We start from the raw sequence: 22,900 nt of genomic DNA on the forward strand, positions 1-22,900 counted from the left end.
ATACAGACACAATTGACCATACACCCTCACATGCACGCGTCCACACGTACACACACACATACACATGTCCACACATCCATACACACACACGGCTGTCCATTCACACACTGATCAGTCTCAAAACTGGGCTAGCATTTTGAAGCCTTTTGCTCCAAAGAGCAAATAGAAATAGAAAAAGAAATAAGGTTTTTCAGAAAGGACTAGACTAAGAGAGTCTAAACTAGTGGTCACCAACCTTTTTAAGCCTAAGATCCCCTACCTCACCCTTAGTGAAAGGCGAGATCCACCCCAGATCGATTAGTTACACGCATGCGCACCGGGGCAGAAAAGACCGGAAGTAAAACCCCCGCAACCCAGAAGTAGAAATAATATATAAACACCAGGAGCACCCACTCTCTTTTGCACCGCGGAACTGTTTAATTGTGACAATATTCTTGCGGACCGGCCAACGGGGAGGGGGGTGGTGGTGGTATTAAACATGACTGGAATACACCGATACTTGAAGTAGGTTCCTTATGTTCAGTCTATTCCGCAATTTAGTTCTCGTGGCTCTCGGCACTTAGCTTCTGTTCCGCTTGCTCACGTTTTCTCTGCTGAAAAATCTCAATGCGTTTGTCTTTAAGTGCAGGGTGCTTGGACTCAAGGTGCGGAAGCAGTTTTGAGAGCTTCATTGCCTTGGACAGCCTCCCGGCCCGAACTCCAGCCTCCTGCCCAGCCAGAAGCCTTGGCCAGGTGCGGCTGATCGTGGGTGGGTTGAGAGGACAAGTTCAGGGCCAGTGGTCCCCGTACCGGGGCCACAGTGGTCGCAGTCCGGAGAGAGTGACTAACCAAGAGAGGAGTGCAACAGGACTTGCCCGCCCCCTTGTAGGATCTATTGGCCGACAAAAGTTTGTTTCAGTAGATCGCAGCGCAGTAGCTGCTCTGATACTTAAGAAACGCTGAGCCCGAATTAGGTCATCTACGAATATTTTAGCACCAGGTTCCCCACGAACATTCGGTGTGCTAAACAGGTTCAGAGGTGGCACCCATCTGTCCGCGCTCCGGGCCGGTAGCAACTGCACTTCTTGCCGGCCGCCCGAGGCCAACCAGTGATCACTGGCACGAGGGTATCACTGCGTTTAGGCGACTGATGATCTCGCGTGCGTTCAAGTTCAACAGTGGGCATGACAGGGAATGAGGAAAGGTGCAGCTGACGTATCATTTCCTTGTGGCCCGGTGGTTGGGGACCAGTGAATTACACTGTGTAGTGCAGGGGAGCTACACGCATGCGCACTGGGTAGAAAGAACAGAACTAAAACCCCGCAACCTGGATTTTTCGGGATCTACTGGGAAAGTCTCAAAGATCCACCAGTTGATCACCATTGACGGGTTGGCAACCACTAGTCTAAACAAATATAAGTATTTATGTACATGCACTTAGGTGTAAATTAATACCTTTGGTGATTTGCAGCTGTAGTTGACCATACTGTGGCAAAAAAAACACTAGTTAAAAAGACAGAAGTGTGTTTGAGTTATTTCTGAATAGAAGATGGTCAACAAAGATGAAAGGAAGGCAGGAGGAGTAATGGCAGTATTAAGTAGAATAACACAATGCGGGAAATAATAGAATTTAATTCTGGGAATTGATTTGCATTGCAAATTGCTGCATTCTGGTAGGGGAATAATAGAGACAATATAAACTTGGAATACACAGTTCTTTCTGGTCTTGCACATTTTTTAGATGTGGAAATACAGTGTTTATGCAGTTACCTCTGAGAAGGTGTAAGCAAATTGCTGTACAAGTTACAGTTTCTTAGTGAAAATATTCCCACAATGCTGGAGCAAAGGAATCTTAGGATTTAGAGCTAGCAGCAATGAAGGAATCATAGCATACTTCCAAGTTGGGAGGGTGTGCAATTGAAACTCCTGGGACAAGCCTACCCAATGTTAAAGCAGCTCTTGCAGTCTTCTATAGTAGCTGAGTATGTGTGCCTGCCAATAGATAATAGTTAAAATTGGAATAGATTAAACTTTGCAACACTACCTCCATCAAGCTGCAGGCTGACCAATAGGTGGAGCAGTTCTTCCAAGAATTATTAAAGAAGAGTTAGTTGGGCTCAGAACCAATCAAACCAAACAAGAATCAAGACCACATCTATTATTATAGTTTGGCCACAGCTGCAGTATTACATTCAATTTTGGTTCATGTGCTTTAGGAAGGTCAAAACTTACAAATCTGATTCCACTGATGACGGATTTCAGCTATGTTTAGTTTGCAGATACTGTTATTCTCTTTGGAACAAAAAAGGTTGAGAGAATAGATAGTGGTTTTCAAGATTATGATATAGTTGAAGTAGAGAGATTATTTCAGCTAGTGATGGCTCAAGCATCAAGAAATACAGATTTGAAGCAATGGGTAAAAGATGCACGAGTCTTTAAAATAAACTTTTTATTAAAAGCAGTATGAGCGTGAGATGCAACTTGTTGTCTTGTTGACTTGATGCAAAGCAATCAATGAATTGGACAGCCACATTACAGAAATTAATTTCCAGGGCTAAGGGCTAAAGACGGCAGACTGAATAAGTTATTTTTAAAGTAGCAGGCATAGACTCAAGGTGCAAATGATCCCCTTATTCTATGCTGTAAATGGTCTACACTTCAGTGATTGTTCACAAATGATGAGCCAGGCCATTACGGGAGGGATGAAGAAATTTAATCACATGCTGACTGCCTTGGACAATAGCAATACCAACATCAGGCTGTTGTTTATTGATTACAGATCAGAGTTCAATACCATCATATTCTCAGTATGAATTAATGCTCCAAAACCTGGGCCTCTGTAACCCTTCTGCAACTGGATTCTTGACTTTCTCACTGGATCAAAAATAACATCTCCTCCTCACTGACAATCAGCACTGGTGCACCTCAAGGATGTGTGCTAAGCCCATTGTTCTACTCTCTCGACACCTATGATCATATGGCTAGGCATAGCTCATATGGCATCTATAAATTTGCTGATGACACAACTATTGTTGGCAGAGTTTCAGATAATGAAAGGAGTGAGATAGATCAACTGATTCAGTAGTATCACAACAATAACTTCGTACTTAACATCAGCAAGACCAAGGAATTGATTGTGGACTTCAGGAAGGGAAAGTCGAAGGAACACACACCAGTCCTCATCAAAGGATTAACAGTGAAAAGGATAAGCAGTTTCAAGTTTCTAGGTGTCAACTTCTCTGAAGATCTATCCTGGACCCAACAATTTGATGCTATTGCAAAGAAGGCACAACAGCGGCTATATTCATTAGGAGTTTGAGGAGTTTTGGTATGTCACCAAAGACTCTTGCAAATTTCTACAGCTGTACTGTGGGAAGCATTCTAACTGATTGCATCACCATCTAATATGGAGGGGCCTCTGCAAAGGATCAGAAAAAGCTGCAGAAAGTTGTAAACTTAGCCAGCCCCATCATGGGCAGTAGCCTCTTCAGCACATAGAACATCTTCAAATGGTGATGCCTCAAAAAAAAGCAGCAGTCAGGACACGCCCTCTTCTCATTGCTGCCATCAAGGTGGTGGTACGGGAGCCTGAAGACACACACTCAACAACTCAGGAACAACTTTTTCCCCAATGCCATCAGATTCCTGAATGAACAATGAATACACTACCTACCGAATTTTTGTTCTCTTTTTGCACCACTTATTGCAATTTATAGTTTTTTAAATTATGTATTGTACTGTACTGTTGCTACAAAACAAGCACCTTTCAATACATATGCCAATCATATTATACTTGATTCTGATTCTGACCTAGGACATCTGCTAGCCAACCTACTCAGGATGTCTCTTCATCATTACCCGGTTCCTTTGGTCTGTCTTTCTACTGAGTGAACTATTTACATATTTATAATCTTTTCTCCAGCAGTACCGCCATAATTGCTGTTACATCCCAAAATTCCATTCTTTTCATCACTTACCTCCGTTGAAAATGTGCTGATATACTGTGTCAGTGCCAATAATTTCCAGCTCTAATCCTCATCCCCTTTTGCCTTTAAATGTTGTTGTGGAGACGCACTTTCTGCGCAGGCGAACCGGCTCACAAATAGCCAGCGCGCGGGGCGAGACTTTGGTAATGCACCTCTGACGTCATTTCCGCCCGGAGAGGGCGGGCGCTAGGGATTAAATGCCAGCACCGCGAAGTTTGAATAAACTAGTCTCCAAACGACTTACCGACTGCGCGTCCTTATTTCAGCACTGTGTGTAGCACATCGCTACATTGGTGACCCCGACGGTCCAAATGGGATTTGGACCAAAGATGACCAACTCTTCATCTGTTCACACAGTTTCGCTAAAGCGGCCAGTGAGTGAGTGGGCCAGTGAAGGAGTGGAGATTTGAGGCTTTGACTCGAGAGATTCTGGCAGTTTTGGCAGTTGGACTGTGCAATAAAGTCAATCAAGATTTGAATAGCTCAGCAGAAAGCCATTGATTAGACAATCAAGATTTGAATAGTTCAGACTCAGCAGAAAGCAGCTGATTGGGCAATCGAGGTCAGGTGACCAAGCAGTTTGAAAAGCTCAAACAAATAAATAGAGGGTTACCTCAAGTGGAGCGGCCTGTGAAGGAGTGGAGATTTGAGGCTTTGACTCGTGAGGCTTCGAGGAGAAGAGGCTGAGGACGAGCTTCACTCCAAGAGAGGTGAGGCTGGGTAAGTTCTTTTCAAAGGAGAAAGTTTCAAAAGTTGAGGCAAGTATTGGGTAGATCATGGCAGCTGAGATTGGCCCCGTGGTTTGTTCATCCTGCAGCATGTGGGAAATCAGGGACACTTCCAGTGTCCCTGACGACTATGTGTACAGGAAGTGCGTCCAACTGCAGCTTCTGGCAGACTGCATTGAGCGTCTGGAGCTGTAAATGGATTCATACTGGAGCATCCGCGATGCTGAGAAAGTCGTGAATAGCATGTTCAGTGAGTTAGCCACACCGCAGGTAAAGGCTACACAAGCAGAAAGGGAAGGGGTTGCCAACAGACAGCGTAGCAGTAGGCAGGTAGTGCAGGAGTCCCCTGAGGTCATCTCCCTCCTAAACAGATATACTGTTTTGGATACTGTTGGGGGAGATGTCTCATCAGGGGAAGGCAGCAGCAGCTGAGTTCATTGTACCATGGGTGGCTCTGTGGCACAGGAGGGAAGGAAAAGGAGTGGGAGAGCTATAGTGATAGGGGATTTGATTGTAAGGGGAATAGATAGGCGTTTCTGCGGCCGCAAACGTGACTCCAGGATGGTATGTTGCCTCCCTGGTGTAAGGGCCAAGGATGTCTCTGAGCGGCTGCAGGACATTCTGGAATGGGAGGGTGAACAGCCAGTGCACAGTTGGTGCACATAAGTATCAATGATATAGGTAAAAAATGGGATGAGGTCCTACAAGGTGAATTTAGGGAGTTAGGAGATAAACTAAAAAGTAGGACCACAAAGGTAAAATCTCTGGATTACTACCAGTGCCACGTGCTAGTCAGAGTAGAAATAGGAGGATATTTCAGATGAATATGTGGCTTGAAAAATGGTTCAAGGGGGAGGGATTCAGATTTCTGGGGCACTGGAACCAGTTCTTTGGGAGTTGGGACCCGCATAAACAGGACAGTCTGCACCTGGGCTGGACTGGAACCAATGTCCTAGGGGGTCGTTTGCTACTGCTGTTCAGGAGGCTTTAAACTAATGTGGCAGGGGGATTGGAACAAGTGCAGAGAGACAGAAGGGTGTAAAATGAGGGTAGATGCAAAAAGTAGTAAGGTGAAAAGTAAAAGTGGCAGGCAGGCAAATCCAGGGCAAAAAGCAAAGAGCCACTTTTCAACATAATTGTATGTTAGTGGCTAAGAGTGTTGTAAAAACAAGCCTGAAGGCTTTGTGTGTCAATGCGAGGAGAATTCGTAACAAGGTGGATGAATTGAATGTGCAGATAGTTATTAATAAATATGATATAGTTGGGATTACAGAGACATGGCTCCAGGGATGGGAGCTCAACATCCAGGGATATTCAATATTCAGGAGGGATAGACAGGAAAGAAAAGGAGGTGGGGAGCATTGCTGGTTAGAGAGGAGATTAATGCAATAAAAAGGAAGGACATTAATGGGTAGAGCTGCGTAACACTAAGGGGCAGAAAACGCTAGTGGGAGTTGTATACAGGCTACCTAACAGTAGTAGTGAGGTTGGGGATGGCATTAAACAGGAAATTAGAAATGCGTGCAATAAAGGAACAGTAGTTATAATGGGTGACTTCAATCTACATATAGATTGGGTGAACCAAATTGGTAAGGGTGCTGAGGAAGAGGATTTCTTGGAATGTATGCGGGATGGTTTTCTGAACCAACATGTCGAGGAACCAACTAGAGAGCAGGCTATTCTAGATTGGGTATTGAGCAATGAGGAAGGGTAAGTTAGCAATCTTGTCGTGCGAGGCCCCTTGGGTAAGAGTGACCATAATATGGGGAATTCTTCATTAAGATGGAGAGTGCCATAGTTAATTCAGAAACAAAGGTTCTGAACTTAAAGAAGGGTAACTTTGAAGGTATGAGACGTGAATTAGCTAAGATAGACTGGCAAATGATACTTAAAGGGTTGACAGTGGATATGCAATGGCAAGCATTTAAAGATCGCATGGATGAACTACAACAATTGTTCATCCCAGTTTGGCAAAAGAATAAACCAGGGAAGGTAGTGCACCCGTGGCTGACTAGGGGAATTAGGGATAGTATCAAGTCCAAAGAAGAAACAAATAAATTAGCAAAAAAAAGCGGCACACCTGAGGACTGGGAGAAATTCAGAGACCAGCAGAGGAGGACAAAGGGCATAATTAGGAAACGGAAAAAAGATTATGAGAGAAAGCTGGCAGGGAACATAAAAACTGACTGTAAAAGCTTTTATAGATACGTGAAAAGAAAAAGATTGGTCAAGACAAATGTAGGTCCTTTACAATCAGAAACAGGTGAATTGATCATAGGGAACAAAGACATGGCAGACCAATTGAATAACTACTTTGGTTCTGTCTTCACTAAGGAGGACATAAATAATCTTCCGGAAATAGTAAGGGACCGAGGGTCTAGTGAGATGGAGGAACTGAGGGAAATACATGTTGGTAGGGAAGTGGTGTTAGGTAAATTGAAGGGATTAAAGGCAGATAAATCCCCAAGGCCAGAAGGTCTGCATCCCAGAGTGCTTAAGGAAGTAGCCCAAGAAATAGTGGATGCATTAGTGATAATTTTTCAAATCTTCTTAGATTCTGGATTAGTTCCTGAGGATTGGAGGGTGACTAATGTAGCCCCACTTTTTAAAAAAGGAGGGAGAGAAAAACTGGGGAATTATAAACCGGTGAGTCTGACATCAGTGGTGGGGAAAATGCTGGAGTCGGTTATCAAAGATGTGATAATAGTACATTTGGAAAGAGGTGAAATCATCGGACAAAGTCAGCATGGATTTGTGAAAGGAAAATCATGTCTGTCGAATCTTATAGAAGTTTTTTGAAGATGTAACTAGTAGAGTGGATAGGGGAGAGCCAGTAGATGTGGTATATTTAGATTTTCAAAAGGCTTTTGACAAGGTCCCACACAAGAGATTAGTGTGCAAACTTAAAGCACATGGTATTGGGGGTATGGTATTGATGTGGATGGAGAACTGGTTGGCAGCCAGGAAGCAAAGAGTGGGAGTAAACGGGATCTTTTCAGAATGGCAGGCAGTGACTAGTGGGGTACCGCAAGGCTCAGTGCTGGGACCCCAGTTGTTTACAGTATATATTAATGATTTAGACAAGGGAATTAAATGCAGCATCTCCAAGTTTGCGGATGACACGAAGCTGGGTGGTGGAGTTAGCTATGAGGAGGATGCTAAGAGGATGCAGGGTGACTTGGATAGGTTAGGTGAGTGGGCAAATTCATGGCAGATGCAATGTAATGGGATAAATGTGAGGTTATCCACTTTGGTTGCAAGAACAGGAAAACAGATTATTATCTGAATGGTGGCTGATTAGGAAAAGGGGAGATGCAATGAGACCTGGGTGTCATTGTACACCAGTCATTGAAGGTGGGCATGCAGGTACAGCAGGCGGTGAAAAAGGCAAATGGTATGTTGGCATTCATAGCAAAAAGATTTGAGTAGAGGAGCAGGGAGGTTCTACTGCAGTTGTACAAGGCTTTGGTGAGACTGCACCTAGAATATTGTGTGTAGTTTTGGTCCCCCAATCTGAGGAAAGACATCCTTGCCATAGAGGGAGTACAGAGAAGGTTCAACAGATTGATTCCTGGGATGGCAGGACTTTCATATGAAGAAAGACTGGATCGACTAGGCTTATACTCACTGGAATTTAGAAGACTGAGGGGGGGGGATCTTACTGAAACATATAAAATTCTAAAGGGATTGGCAAGGCTAGATGCAGGAAGATTGTTTCCGATGTTGGAGAAGTCCAAAACGAGGAGTCACAGTTTAAGGATAAAGGGGAAGCCTTTTAGGACCGAGATGAGGAAAAACTTCACACAGAGAGTGGTGAATCTGTGGAATTCTCTGCCATAGAAAACAGTTGAGGCAGGTTCATTGACTATATTTAAGAGGAAGTTAGATATGGCCCTTTTGGCTAAAGGGATCAGGGGGTATGGAGAGAAAGCAGGTACAGGGTTCTAAAACAACAACACACGCAAAATGCTGGTGGAACACAGCAGGCCGGACAGCATCAATAGGGAAAAGCGCTGTCGATGTTTTGGGCCGAGACCCTTCGTCAGGACTAACCGACAGGAAAGATAGTAAGAGATTTGTAAGTAGTAGGGGAGGGAGAAATGCAAAATGATAGAAGACCGGAGGGGGTGGGATGAAGCTAAGAGCTGGAAAGGTGATTGATGAAAGTGATACAGAACTGGAGAAGGGAAAGGATCATGGGACGGGAGGCCTCAGGAGAAAGAAAGGGGGGGAGCACTAGAGGGAGATGGAGAACAGGCAGAGTGATGGGCAGAGAGAGAAAAAAAATCAAACAACTAAATATGTCAGAGATGGGTTAAGAAGAGGAGGAGGGGCATTAAAGGAAGTTAGAGAAGTCAATGTTCATGTCATCAGGTTGGAGGCTACCCAGCCGGTATATAAGGTGTTGCTCCTTCAACCTGAGTTTGGATTCATTTTGACAATAGAGGAGGCCATGGATAGACATATCAGAATGGGAATAGGACGTGGAATTAAAATGTGTGGCCACTGGGAGATCCTGCTTTTTCTGGCAGACCAAGCGTAAGTGTTCAATGAAACGGTCTCCCAGTCTGCGTCAGGTCTCACCAATATATAAAAGGCCACACCAGGAGCACCAGCCGCAGTATACCACACCAGCCGACTCACAGGTGAAGTGTCGCCTCACCTGGAAGGACTGTCTGGGGCCCTGAATGGTGGTGAGGGAGGAAATGTAAGGGCAGGTGTAGCACTTGTTCCATTTACAAGGATGAGTGCCAGGAGGGAGATCGGTGGGAAGGGATGGGGGGGACAAGTGGACAAGGGAGTTGTGTAGGGAGCGATCCCTGCAGAAAGCAGAGGGAAAAATGTGTTTGGTAGTGGGATCCCATTGGAGGTGGCGGAAGTTACAGAGAATTATACATTGGACCTGGAGGCTGGTGGGGTGGTAGGTAAGGACAAGGGGATCCCTATCCCAAGTGGGGTGGCAGGTGGATGGGGTGAGGGCAGATGTGCAGGAAATGGGAGAGATGTGTTTGAGGGCAGAGTTGATGGTGGACGAAGGGAAGCCCCTTTGTTTCAAAAAGGAAGACATCTCCTTCGTCCTGGAATGAAAAGCCTCATCCTGAGAGCAGATGCAGCGGAGACGGAGGAATTGTGAGAAGGGGATAACCTTTTTGCAAGAGACGGGGTGGGAAGAGGAATAGCCCAAGCAGTTGTGAGAGTCTGTAGGCTTATAGTAGATGTCAGTAGATAAGCCGTCTCCAGAGATGGAGACAGAAACTCTCCAGACCAGCTGTGCAGGCCCTGTCCCTGGGGTGGACTATGCAGCACTGGCAGAGGCGCAGCAGGCAGATGACGAGATGCCCAGCTACAGGACTGCAGTCTCGGGTTTGCAAATGCAGGACTTTCTCGTAGGCCCAGGTGATAGGACCCTCCTGTGCGACGTGGCTACCGGCCAACCTCGCCCCATCGTCCTGGCAGTGGCGAGTTTTCGACTCCATACACAGTTTGGCGCACCCATCTATCAGGACAACCGTCCGGCTGGTCTCTAGCAAGTTCGCGTGGCACAGACTTCGCAAGCAGGTCAGTGAATGGGCCAGAACGTGCGCACAGCGCCAAACAGCCAAGGTGCAGCGGCACACTAAAGCCCCGCCGCAGCAGTTCGAACCCACCTACCGGAGGTTCGACCACATTCATGTGGATATCGTGGGCCCCCTACCAGTGTCCCGAGGAGCGCGGTACCTCCTAACTATGGTAGACCGGTTCACAATGTGGCCAGAGGCGGTCCCGCTCACCGACACATCTGCCAATTCCTGCACCCGAGCACTGATCGCAAGCTGGGTAGCACGCTTCGGGGTACCGGCCCACATTACCTCTGACAGAGGCGCCCAGTTCACCTCCAGCCTGTGGTCGGCTGTGGCCAGCCTGTTGGGAACGCAGCTACACCACACAACTGCCTACCACCCACAGTCGAACGGACTGGTGGAACGCTTCCACCGTCACTTGAAGTCGGCTCTCATGGCCCGCCTGAGAGGACCTAACTGAGTGGACGAGCTTCCCTGGGTCCTGCTTGGAATTCGTAGAGCGCCCAAAGAGGATCTACACGCCTCGTCGGCCGAGTTGGTGTATGGCACGCCTCTGGCCGTCCCGGGAGAGTTCATACCAGCCCCAAGGGGGCAAGAGGAAGAACCCGCAGCAGTCCTGGACAGGCTACGCGAAAGGCTCGGCAACCTGGCTCCTGTACCAACTTCAGAGCATGGACGGACCCCGACCCATATACCCAAAGACCTGCAGAACTGTAAGTTTGTGTTTGTACGAAGAGGCGGACACTGGGCACTGCTACAGTGGCCGTACGAGGGGCCATTCAAGGTGATCAACAACAACGGGTCCACGTACGTTCTGGACATTGGGGGGAGAGAGGAGGTTTTCACGGTGGACCGACTCAAATCAGCCCATGTGGACTTGGAGCAGCCAGTCGAGGTTCAGGCACCGTGGCGCAGAGGCAGACCTCCCAAACAGAGGCTGATCCAGACTGTGGACATTGGGGGTGTATCGCCAGTTCTGGGTGGGGGAGGGGGGGTTATGTGATGACCCACTTTCTGCGCAGGCGAACCGGCTCACAAATAGCCAGTGCGCGGGGGGGAGCCTTGGTAACGCAACTCTGACATCATTTCCGCCAGGAGAGGGCGGGCGCTAGGGATTAAATGCCAGTGCCGCGAAGTTTGAATAAACTAGTCTCCAAATGACTTACCGACGGCATGTTGTTATTTCAGCGCTGTGTGTAGCACATCGCTACATTGTCATTATTTTCAACTGCCTATCCAAAATTAAGAGTACTTCCAACATAATGTTCCAGAAAACTGACCCCATCTGTGGCTCAGATGACCATGACTGTCATGCCCTTTGTGCCCAGTACTCCAGATTTACAAAAGGCAATTTACTTACTCTCCAATTCAACTGATTTTCTCTTATCCAGTTCATTACCAGTCACTTTATCTTCACAGCATCAGCACTTTAAAAAAACCACAGTAAATCGATCAGACCTAAACTTCCTTTCCAATACTTATACTAGTCACCAATACCATTTCTGACTCAGAACCTGATCTATTTATCACATATACACTCAGTGAAATACCTCTGGAACCTAATGAAGGTGGCATAGGGGAAAGGAATTATACCCAAGGCATGGCGAAGGGCGGAAGGGATACTAATTCCCAAAGAGAAGAATTCCTCAACAATCAGTCAGTTCTACCAGATCAGTCTCCTGAATGTGGAAGGAAAGATCTTCTTTGGTGTCGATACATCAGTGTAGAAAGCAGGAATATGTGGTTTCCCAGGATGTCTGGAACACACAAACGTCATCTGGCACCAGATACAAACTGCAGAGAAAGAAAAGAGACCTGCATGTGGTCTTCCTAGATCTTACCAATCTTTTGGGTCAGTGCCTCACAAGACTCTGTGAGCAGTTTTCAACTTTTTTCCAGGTTCCAGAGCCGGTCAAAGCGTACTTCCAGGATCTGCAGTTTTGTGTCACAACACAAGATAACACCATCACATGGTAGCACCTTGAGATAGGCATAATGGCAGGCTGTAACTTCTCTCCTCTGGCATTTATCATGGCAATGGAGCTCATTATTTGAGCATCACAATGGGTGGTGAGGGAAATGCTTAAAGAATGGGCTGAATCTTCCTCCAATCAGGGTGTACATGGATAACATGACCACAATAACAATAACAAAAACATGCACCAAACGCCTGCTGGATAAACTCCAGGGAAATATCAAATGGGCATGAATGGAGATCAAACCCAGTAAGTCTTGCAGTATCTCAATTGTCAAAGGTTGGCTCATTGACATAAGGTTTCGTATCAATGCTGAGCCAATACCAGCTGTCCTGGAGAAGCCCATCAAAAGCCTCGGACGTTGGTACAACGCAGATCTCAGAGACACTGAGCAGGTGGAACAACTAAGGCAGGATACAATCAGTGGCCTCAAGCTAATCAACAACACGGCTCTGCCAGGGAGGTTGCAGCTTTGGTGCTTTCAGTTTGGACTGCTGCCCCGACTTATGTGGCCAATTACCATCTATGAGGTCACAATGTCTCATGCAAATTGCCTGGAGAGGCTGGTGAACTCACCTGTGAGGAAGTGGCTTGGGCTACCGAGATGCCTTAGCAGCACAGGGCTTTACAGGAACGGAGCCCTTTCTCTGCCAATTTCTAGCCTGGTGGAGGAATACAAGTGTGCCAAAGCAAGGCTGGAAATGACACTCAAAAGATCTCTGGACCCAATCCGCAGCAATACTGGATGCAGAAGCCGCCCTCTGACACTGGGACATAGTGGGCTATGTCCAAAAGGGCAAAGGAGCTTTGGCCTTGGAGTAATGAAACCTACCTGGTAAAAGGCTACTACAACTGAACGCTGGCAACTGGTGATAGAGGAAATGTGCCACCAAGAAGATGTGCCAAAGCAACATCCCAAGCCAAGCAAGGCTGCTAGACGAGGTGGGAGGATGTTGAGAGCAGGAAAATCACATGGAGTGAGCTGTGGAGCAGGGAGTCAAACAGATTGGGCTTCATTATCAGAGCAACATATAATGTCCTGCCCTCTCCTACAAACCTAAATCTTTGGCTGAGAGGATCCATCCTGTCCTCTGTGCACAGTTCCGGCATCCCTCAAGCACATTTTGGTTAATTGCAAGACCAACCTAATACAAGGCAGATATACCTGGCAACACAACCAAGTGCTGAGGTGTCCAGCAGCTGAACTTGAGTGTAAGAGAGTAACCAGCAACATCAGGCCCTTCAATGTGCAGACAACGGTTCCACAACTACCATTCTTCATCGGGGCAGGAGAGAAACCGGGGGCTAATCCCTTGCCTCATGACTCATGCCCACTGAGTACAGCCAGGGACTGGGAAATACATGTTGATTTAGGCCAGAAACTTACCTTCCCATCTGAAATTGCAACGACCAACCTGCAGCCTGACCTGGTCCTTTGGTCCAACTCCTGTCTTTATCACTGAGCTGACGGTCCCGAGAGGACGCTGTGGATGAGGTTTAGGAAAGGAAAAGGCTGCGATATGACAACCTTGCAGAGGAGCGAGACTGGAACGTCAAATTGCACCCAGTTGAGATGGGGTGCAGGGGCTTTGCAGCCAGTTCCACCATAAGGCTGCTGAGGGAAGCAGGCCCATAGGAAGGCAATCAAAGCACTTGCTAATGTCACCGAAATGAGCAGTCACTGGCTGTGGCTGAAAAGAAGGGATGCTGTCTGGGTTGCCAAGTGACCATCTAGAGACTAACCATGTGACACACACCCAGATCTGATCAGCCTGTAGTGGGCCTGCCTCAGCTGAGAGTGTCTTGTGATAAAAGGCCGAAACACCCAGCAATATCGAGATATACAACTGAAGATGTGCTGTAATGGTAGTAACTTCATCTGGTGGTCATCTTTAAGAACTACTTCCACTCAAGTCAAGTGCAGTGCAGAAACTTTAGGGATTGTAACATCCAGTCCTATTAATGAAACTTACTAAAAGAAACTCAAACATGAGGAAATCTGCAGATGCTGGAAATTCAAACAACTCACATAAAATGCTGGTGGAACGGAGCAGGCCAGGCAACATATAGGAAGTACAGTAGACGTTTTGGGCCGAGACCTCTCCTCAGGAGAAACTAATGATTTTGTTTTTCCATTTATGAGGGCTTTACAAATAACGTACATAAGCCATGAAAACTATCATTCACATAATGCACAATATTTGCATGCAGTAAAGGTATGGATGCGAAATAAAGGAGACAGAATAAATTGTAACACTACCTGTAACATATGCACTATGGTCTAAAATGCTATCCTGTGCTTAAATGGCAAAGAAAATATAGCTAAATACTCACCAAGCTGCTTGTTGTTTGGGTTAAAATCAACACTTGTGATGACATCTTTATGACCTTTAAAGCTGTGTTCTAAGGTTGGATCCTCCTAGGATATTAAAATACAAATACGTTGCCTTATTCTGTTAATACATATCATGCTTACCCTATCAGTACGTTGGATAATTATTGTACCCAATATATAATGAAATATAAGGAAACAGGACTCAGTGCAAAACAAAACAGATAAACAAAAGGTAAAGACAATTCGGTACATAGCATGTGTGCATGGAGGAGAGCACCACTAATCAGGAATCTATAAAGTACTTGTAAATGAGGCAGAGGTTTACCTATATCCCTTCCAACCTAGTATACTTCAATCAGTGGTCACAATGTGGCCTTCCCTTCCTTGGTGAAACCAACTATAGACTAGGCTACCATTTTGCAGAAGACCTGTGCTCTGCCCTTGATGACCATATTGGGTTTCTGGTTGCACATGACTTTAACTCTTCTTCCCACTCTCACACTGACCGGCCTTCTGCATTGCTTTGGAAAGGCAAAATGGTAATTGGAAGAACAACATCTCATATTCCACATACTCCACTTGCAATGCATGAACATTGAATTTTCCAATTTCAAGTAATCCACATCCCCACTGCTCTCTTCCTACAAGCATACCATTCTTCCTATCCATTCCTCCATCTGGCTCCATCCATCACCTATCTGCTTTTGTCTCATCTTCCTTTGACCTACTACTTCCTGAAGCTAAGATGACTGATACAACAGCCAAATCATCAGGGCAGTGTTTTAGGCCTAATGCACTTCAGTTTCTTCAAAGATTTCTTTCCACAAGATCCAAAGAGCAATGTTTACTAATACTTGCACAATGTTGAATTCCATTCACGAGTCCTCAACACGGAGAAAGGCCAAACCAGTATTCAGACATACACTCAGTGGCCACTTCATTAGGTAGAGGTAGAAGCCGGCATTGTCTGCTGTTGCTGTAACCCATCCACTTCAGGTTCAACATTTTCTGCATTCAGAGATGCTCTTCCGCACACCCCTGTTGTAACGAATGGTTATTTGAGTTATTGTCACCTTCCTGTCAGCTTGAAGCAGTCTGGCCGTTCTCCTCTGGCCTCTCTCAAAAACAAGGTAATTTCACCCACAGGACTGCCACTCACTGGATGTTTTTTTGTTTTCTCACCATTCTCTGTGAACTCCAGAGACTGTTGTGCTTGAAACCCCCAGGAGATCAGCAGTTTCTGAGATAGTTAAACCACTCTGTCTGGTACCAACAAACATTCCATGGTCAAAGTCACATAGATTACATTTCTTCCCCATTCTGATATTTGGTCTGAATAACAACTGAACCTCTTGACCATGTCTGCATGCTTTTGCACACTGAGTTGCTGCCACATGATTGGCTGATTAGATATTTGCATTAACAAAGTGTATAAGTGCACCTAATAAAGTGGCCACTAAATGTACATTCATAAGTGACAAGTAAAGAGCTAAAAGTAAAGATTGGTGAAAGAGATACAGGGCTGGAGAAGGAAGAATCTAATAGGAGAAAACAAAAGACCATGGAAGAAAGAAAAAGGAGCAGAGCACCAGAAGGAGGCAATGGGTAGGCAAGATGAGGTGTGAGAGGGAAAAGGGGATGGGGAATAGACATAGACCCCACACTTATGACACTTTCTTCTGTCTTCAACCCTCCCTCTTTTCCTGGACACCCTGCTCTGGATCTTTTCACTGCCAACTGCCAATGAGACATCAACTATCTCAACTTCACCCCTCTCCAATTCCAACCTCACTCCTTCCAAACGCACTGCTCTCCACACCAATTCTAACCTCACCATCAAACCTAACTGAAGTGCTGTAGTGGTTTGGCAGACTGACCTCTACTTTGCTGAGGGCCAGTGACAATTCTCAGACACCTCCTCCTAACTTAGCAATCAGACAGATCCCACTAAGGAGCATCAGGCCATTGTCTTCCACACCATCTCCAACTTTATTAGCTCTGGGGATTTACCATTCACTGCCACCAACCTCAGTTCCTGTACCCCACACCTCCCACCCCACTGAACTCCTATCTGCATACCTTAACTGTTTTATATCACCCCGCCCTCGGTTCAGTCCCCTCCTACTTACATCTGTGACACTTTATACACTCTTGAACTTTTCAATGATTTTAAGTTCCCTGGCCTTGAGCATCTTATTTTCACCATGGATATCTAGTCCCTATACACCTCTACCTCTCACCAGGAGGTCCAACAGATCTCACCACCAAGCACATCTTCCCCTCACCTCCACTTTCTGCAGGGACTGCTCTCTATGTAATTCCATTGTCCATTCATCCTTCCCCACTGATCTCCTGGCACTTATACTTGCAAGTGGAACAAGTGCTACACCTCCTTCCTCACTAAAATTCAGCACCCAGTCAGTCCTTCCAGATACTGATACTGTGATACTGTTAAGTATCACAGGTGATACTTAACCTGTGAGTCTGTTGGGGTCATCTATTGTATCTAGTGCTCCTGGTGTGGCCTCTTGTATAGCAGTGAGATCCAACGTAGATTAGGAGACCATTTTGCTGAACACCTACATTCCGTTCAGCAGAAAAAGTGGGATCTCCACAGTCACTACCTTTTTAAATTTCACTAACCATTCCCATTCCAACAGGTCTATCCATGGTCTCCTCTATCGTAGCGATGAGGCCACACTCAGGTTGGATGAGCAACACCTTATATTCCATCAGGGTAGCCTCTAGCCTGATGGTATAAACATTAATTTCTCAAACTTCCAGTAATACCCCTCCCCCACCTTTCCATTCCGTATCCCCTTTTCCGTCTCTCACCTTCTCCTTGCCTGCCATCACCTCTCCGGTGTTCCGCCCTCCTTTTCTTTCTTCCATGGTCTTCAGTCCTCTCCTATTAGACTCCCACTCCTCCAGCCCTGTATCTCTTTCACCAATCAACTTCCCAGCTCTTTTCTTCATTCCTCTCTGTCCTAGGTTCACCTATCACCTTGTGTTTCTTCCCTTTCCTTCTAACTTTTTTTCCCCTCCAGTCATGGCCTGAAACGTTGACTGTACTCACATTCAATAACCAGCTGCTGTGAACAAACTTAAACTTCCTTTGACATACAGTGCCATTACTGTTACCAAGCACCAACCATCAACAAATCCAATCCCTATTTGCACACAAACCGAGGGAAAAAATAACCACTTCTCTTTCCACAGATGCCGGCTGAGATGGGCTGAAATGGCGAGCACGAAAGGGCACAGTTTTAAGGTGCTTGGAAGCAGCTACAGAGGAGATATCAGGGGTAAACTGTTGCTTTTTTTTAATGCAGAGTGGTGAGTGTGTGGAATGGGCTGCCGGCGACAGTGGTGGAGGTGGATACGATAGGGTCTTTTAAGATACTCCTGGACAGATATATGCTCAGAAAAATAGAGGGCTATGGGTAACCCTAGGTAATTTCTCAGGTAATGACATGCTTGGCACAGCTTTGTGGGCCAATGGGCCTGTGTTGTGCTGTAGGATTTCTATGTATCTATGTTTCTAACTCCAGACCAATAGCAACTTGGATGCTTCAAACTTGGAAGATTTTTAAAAAAGACCTCGTAAACCGTTTAAGTTTTAAATCAACAAATATTGTCCATACCAGAAGTTAAATCTCAAAAAAGAATAAATACTTGAAATCTGAGATTTACTTAATCTGATAATTTAATCATAAACTGAACAGTTGAATTTTATAAGCCAGGCTTGATGGATCAGATGCTTTAATTTCTGCTGCTTTTGTACACCCAAAATGAACTCCACTAATACAGATTCCTAATGCATACCATCCCTGGTATCTGTCTGGAAGTGACCTCAGGGTGTTTCAGTTACAGGATTAATATACTGTATTGATTCAATGACATGTTTGAATAGGTATGTGACCAAAACATTAACCGTTTCTCTTTTCATTGAAAATTCCCAGCAGTTTCTCTTCCTATTCAATTTGGATTTTTAAAACTCTACATAGCAGCATAACCATGCAAAAATCTGGCTGAAGATCATTCGAGTTTACTGTCATTTAACAGTACGCATGTATACCACCAAATGAAACAACACTTCTTTGGACCAAGATGCACAACACAGTACAAAACTCAAACACAAAACACGTAAAATAATATTACCACAAATAATAAGGTGCATTTGCAGCACTACAGTATAATGCTACTGGCACTTAATCCGTAATGAGACCTGGGTGGTGACTGGGAGTTCAGTGGTCTTACAACCTGGGGGAAGAAGCTGTTTCTCATCCCAACAGTTCTTGTCCTAAACCTATGGCATTTCCTGGGTCAAAGAAATTGTTGGACGGATGGGAGAGATCAGTGACAATGCTCAGGGAATGTCTTTCGAGGATGGATATCAGGCAATTTTCTCCAGTCTTACTTATGCGTGATTCCATAAGTGACCAGTACAGTCAATAAGCTATTTGAATTGAGAATTGACCTCGTAAACCAAATCTAAAAGCTTACTAAAACTTTTTGTTGATCACGCAGAGATTTGGGATACACTGTCAGTAAGCACATTGCAGATTTCAGTAAGGAACTTGAAAGCACTCAGGTGGGAAAACAGCAAGAAGCTGAAGGAAAGACAACCTACGCAGCGAGCCAGCCAACTTCGATGGACGGAGTGGCCTCACGCTGCCAGAAGACACCAACCGTGCAATTTTTCCATTTGCATTCTCCTTACCAGGGCAGAGGCCATGTTATTCAAAGTGCGCGGGCAATAAATCCTCTGACTGCCGCGAACTCGCGGTATCAGGCGTCAGCCAGCTGCTCGTCTTCACCTCTTCCAGCAAACGCCTTCCATCTTGGTGAGAACTTCCACCGCGGCCCGCCCCATCCGCAGCGCAGCCAACAGGCGCATGCGCACCGCTTCTTCCGGGCGGCGCGAGCGCTCGGCGCTCAAATTCAAACCCCGGCGCCGTTGGGCCGGCAATGCGCGCTTGCGCAGTCAGGGTATCACGCCAAATACACGGAGGAATTAATATTGCATTGTCAAAAAAATATTCATCTGACAAATCTGGCGACCTTTGGGGTGAAGGACTTTTAAAACAGATAGGTGAGACTACTTTTAACATCAGACGCTACTGTGTCCTAAAACCGCAGACAATTAAATAACTTCGGTAGCGAAATAACTCCACAAAATCCCGAAATGTTTGTGTTTATATAAGTGTGTATTGATTAGTTCAGCGTGTTGTAGGGACGTTTACATACAGTCGCATTGGTGATCCGCCGATCAAGTACAGGAACCTTCAATAGAGCAAAGTCACAGTCGCAAGCATTTCTGGGAATAGGCATCAGCCATTGCCCCTTGGGCAACAGCAAATTACTGTATCTGTTACTAAATTGTGATTTTAAAAAATAAGAAGTCAACAATTTCGCCGTTGATGTTCTCGGTCTTTGTTTTGGCATTTTAAACTAGTGTCTACCTTTCTACAAGGAACATTAATACAAAGCCTGGTCTGTGTCCGTTGGTAAGCGCAAAATTGTTCCGTCTTCTTCCACATGACGATTTTACCTTGGAGAACTGTTAGTGCATGAAAAATGATGGAAACACTCGGTAGGTCACACAGTATTTGTTTAAGTGTTTCAGGCCCAAGATCTTTCGTCAGGACTGAGAAAGGGAACATTTAGTATTCTAAAACTAAGGAAAGTTTCATTAAATAGGAAATCATGAAAACTTCCCCCCTTATTAAAGAGAATACTTCTCTACTACTTAAGATTTTAATAATGCAAAAGGTTGGGGAGTGATAGCTAAACAAAGGAGCATTTGCTCCAATTTCCTTAGTTGCAACAGGTCGACAGCGGATGCCAATTTATTAGCTCTTCACTCACTTCTGGAGTATCCAGACAATGAAGATGCATACATCAGGACTACGACCCAACATTCAACACTAGCATTAAGATTCAAGTACAGTACACGCCTCTGGCCCCAACACACGGGCTTCCCAGTCTATCAGGTGTTTAAATCGTTCAAGCACCAGGTATGCCTTGCTCTAGGACCCAGGTCCCGGCGAGGCGGCACGCACAGTCCGAAGCCGTTCTCGGTCTCACCAAATCGGCTTGGAGCGATCCAACCTCGCACCCGGGTTATGTGGGCGAGCATTGAAACTCTTCCACAGACTCCCTTCCGAATCGTCCACTCCAACAGCAACAACAGCGCGAACTCTTGCCAGCGACCCCATGTTGAACACATTACCCCTCGGATTTGCGATGCACCGCATGGCCCATCCTTTAAATCAGCTTTGCCTCCGCTTGCTTCCTCATTGTTTGAGGTATAGCTATCACAATTTACTTCAGGTGTTATTAGTAATGTTTTAGTTGTATTTCTCGCCTGCTGGACTGCCAGTAAGCTGTCGCACAACTTACGTAGCTTCATCTGAAACAGGAAGTGGATGATCGCCTCAGAACTAAAAAATAAGCTCCGAAACTTTGGCCTCGAAAACTCCGTTTGTAACTGGATCCTTATTTCCTCATTACTAGTTAGATCGGCAACAGTATCTCTCATAATCACCACCAACACAGCTGCACCCCAAGGCTGTGCGCTTAGGTACAACCCCAATGCCATAATTTAAGTTTGCTGACGACACAACTGTTGTTGGCCGAATCAAAGGTGGTGACGAATCAGCATATAGGAGGGAGAGTGAAAATCTAGTTGAACGGTACACAACGATCTCTCTTAACATCAGCAAAACCAAAATATTGATGTTGACTACAGGAGGAAGCAGCTGGAGGTCTGTGAGCCAGACCTCATTAAGGGATCAGAGGTGGAGTGCGTGAGTAACATTAAATTCCTTGGTGTTACCATATTGGAGGATTTTCCCGCGGACCATCAAAGACACAAAAGCACTTGTGCTTTCTTGGAAGTTTGCGTAGATTCAGTACTTTATTTAAAACTTTGACAAACAGCGTTGAGTATCCTGACTGGTTGCATCATGGTCTGATATGAAACATAAATACCCAGGAATGGAATAGTGTTTTTTTTTCCACAAAAGCTGGTGGATACGATCACAGGCATTGAGCACACTTACAATAAGCTCTGTCACAAGAAAGCATTTTTCATGCAAACAATGTAGTTAAAATTGGTTTATAATGTATATTTAAGGCAAAAGTTTATAGATTCCTGATTGGTCAGGGCATGAAGAGATATGGGTGGGAGGGCAGAAGATTCGCCCTGAGGAAAAATCATGATGAAATTGCCTAATTCTACTCCTATATCTCATGGCCTAATTCATTGGGTCTGTGGGGGTATAGGGTCTAAGTTGGCGTTTTAGATTAAGACCCTGCAACATGATAGAAGAGTAAAGGTTTCCAGTACACAACAGTAGAGAGCATGGGATAGGGTCTAGTAACTTTTAGGTCAAACAGGTGGAGATGATATGCAGATGGAACCAATCGGAGGGAGGGGGAAGAATGGGAAAACCAAACAAAAGTAAAACTATGTGGATGGGTGTGTGTAAGTGGAACATTAGATGACTGTAATTGTGGAGCACTTGTGCTGTCTGTAATAACTGCCACAAACGTCTAGTTGTATGTCATTTTAAATCTTTCCCACACTCACCTGATGAGCCTGACATCCATGTTGGAAAATACCTTTGTAATCTGAAGGGCAGATTTTATTTGCATTTGTAAAGGTAAGGCTTGATTTGTGGACAGCCATATGGCTTTATACATGGGAATTCAATCTTTCAAATTTGATTATTTTCAAGAGGTGACCAAGAAGATTGTTAATTTTTGCATAGATTTTAAAAAGGCCTTTGACAAAGTCCTGCATGATAATCTGATTCAGGTTTAAAAAACAATCTAGAGAAAGCTAGCAAGTCAGATACAAAATTGGATTGATTATTTGAGGTTGTCCTTCAGATTGTAGGCCTGTGACCAGTAGCATGCTGCAGGGATTAGTGCTGGGTTCTTTGTTGTTTTCCATATACAGTGGGTAGTTCTAGTTAATTGGGGCATATCAGGACCAGTAGATTTTGCCCCAGTTAAGCAGTTGCCCCAATCAGCCAAAGTTTCATGGAAACAAATTATGAGGTATTTCTAAATGGTCAGAGTCCTTTTAAGTACCTGTAACATTTACTTAATTAACTTCTCTAGAGTTGCTTTTAACAATTGTGTCAGCGGAACATTAAAATAATGACTTGGCATCTTTGGAATTTGACCAATAGAAAGCAACTACTATAAACTTGTTACAGTATTGAGCATTGTAATTGCAGCCTTGGAGCTAAACAATATACAATTGAAAATGCTAGATCATCCTGGCTAATGTCATAGGCCATTACTGCTGACCTCAACGTTA

General features: G+C 45.1%; 1 protein-coding gene across 1 annotated transcript in view; it reads right to left on the minus strand.

Moving 5' to 3' along the window:
• poc1b (POC1 centriolar protein B) overlaps positions 1 to 19,438 on the minus strand; it is a 104,142-nt gene extending 84,704 nt beyond the window's left edge. Inside the window, exons 1-2 of the mRNA XM_059977633.1 lie at positions 19,289 to 19,438; positions 14,565 to 14,649 (exon numbers count right to left, since the gene is read on the minus strand). Of these exons, the coding sequence (XP_059833616.1) occupies positions 14,565 to 14,649; positions 19,289 to 19,303 (100 nt within the window). The 5' untranslated portion in view covers positions 19,304 to 19,438. The remainder of the gene's footprint in view (positions 1 to 14,564; positions 14,650 to 19,288) is intronic.
• Between the last annotated feature and the right edge of the window lie 3,462 nt (positions 19,439 to 22,900).

This window comes from Hypanus sabinus, chromosome 8 (assembly GCF_030144855.1).
Source record: "Hypanus sabinus isolate sHypSab1 chromosome 8, sHypSab1.hap1, whole genome shotgun sequence".
Taxonomy (NCBI): Eukaryota; Metazoa; Chordata; class Chondrichthyes; order Myliobatiformes; family Dasyatidae; genus Hypanus; species Hypanus sabinus.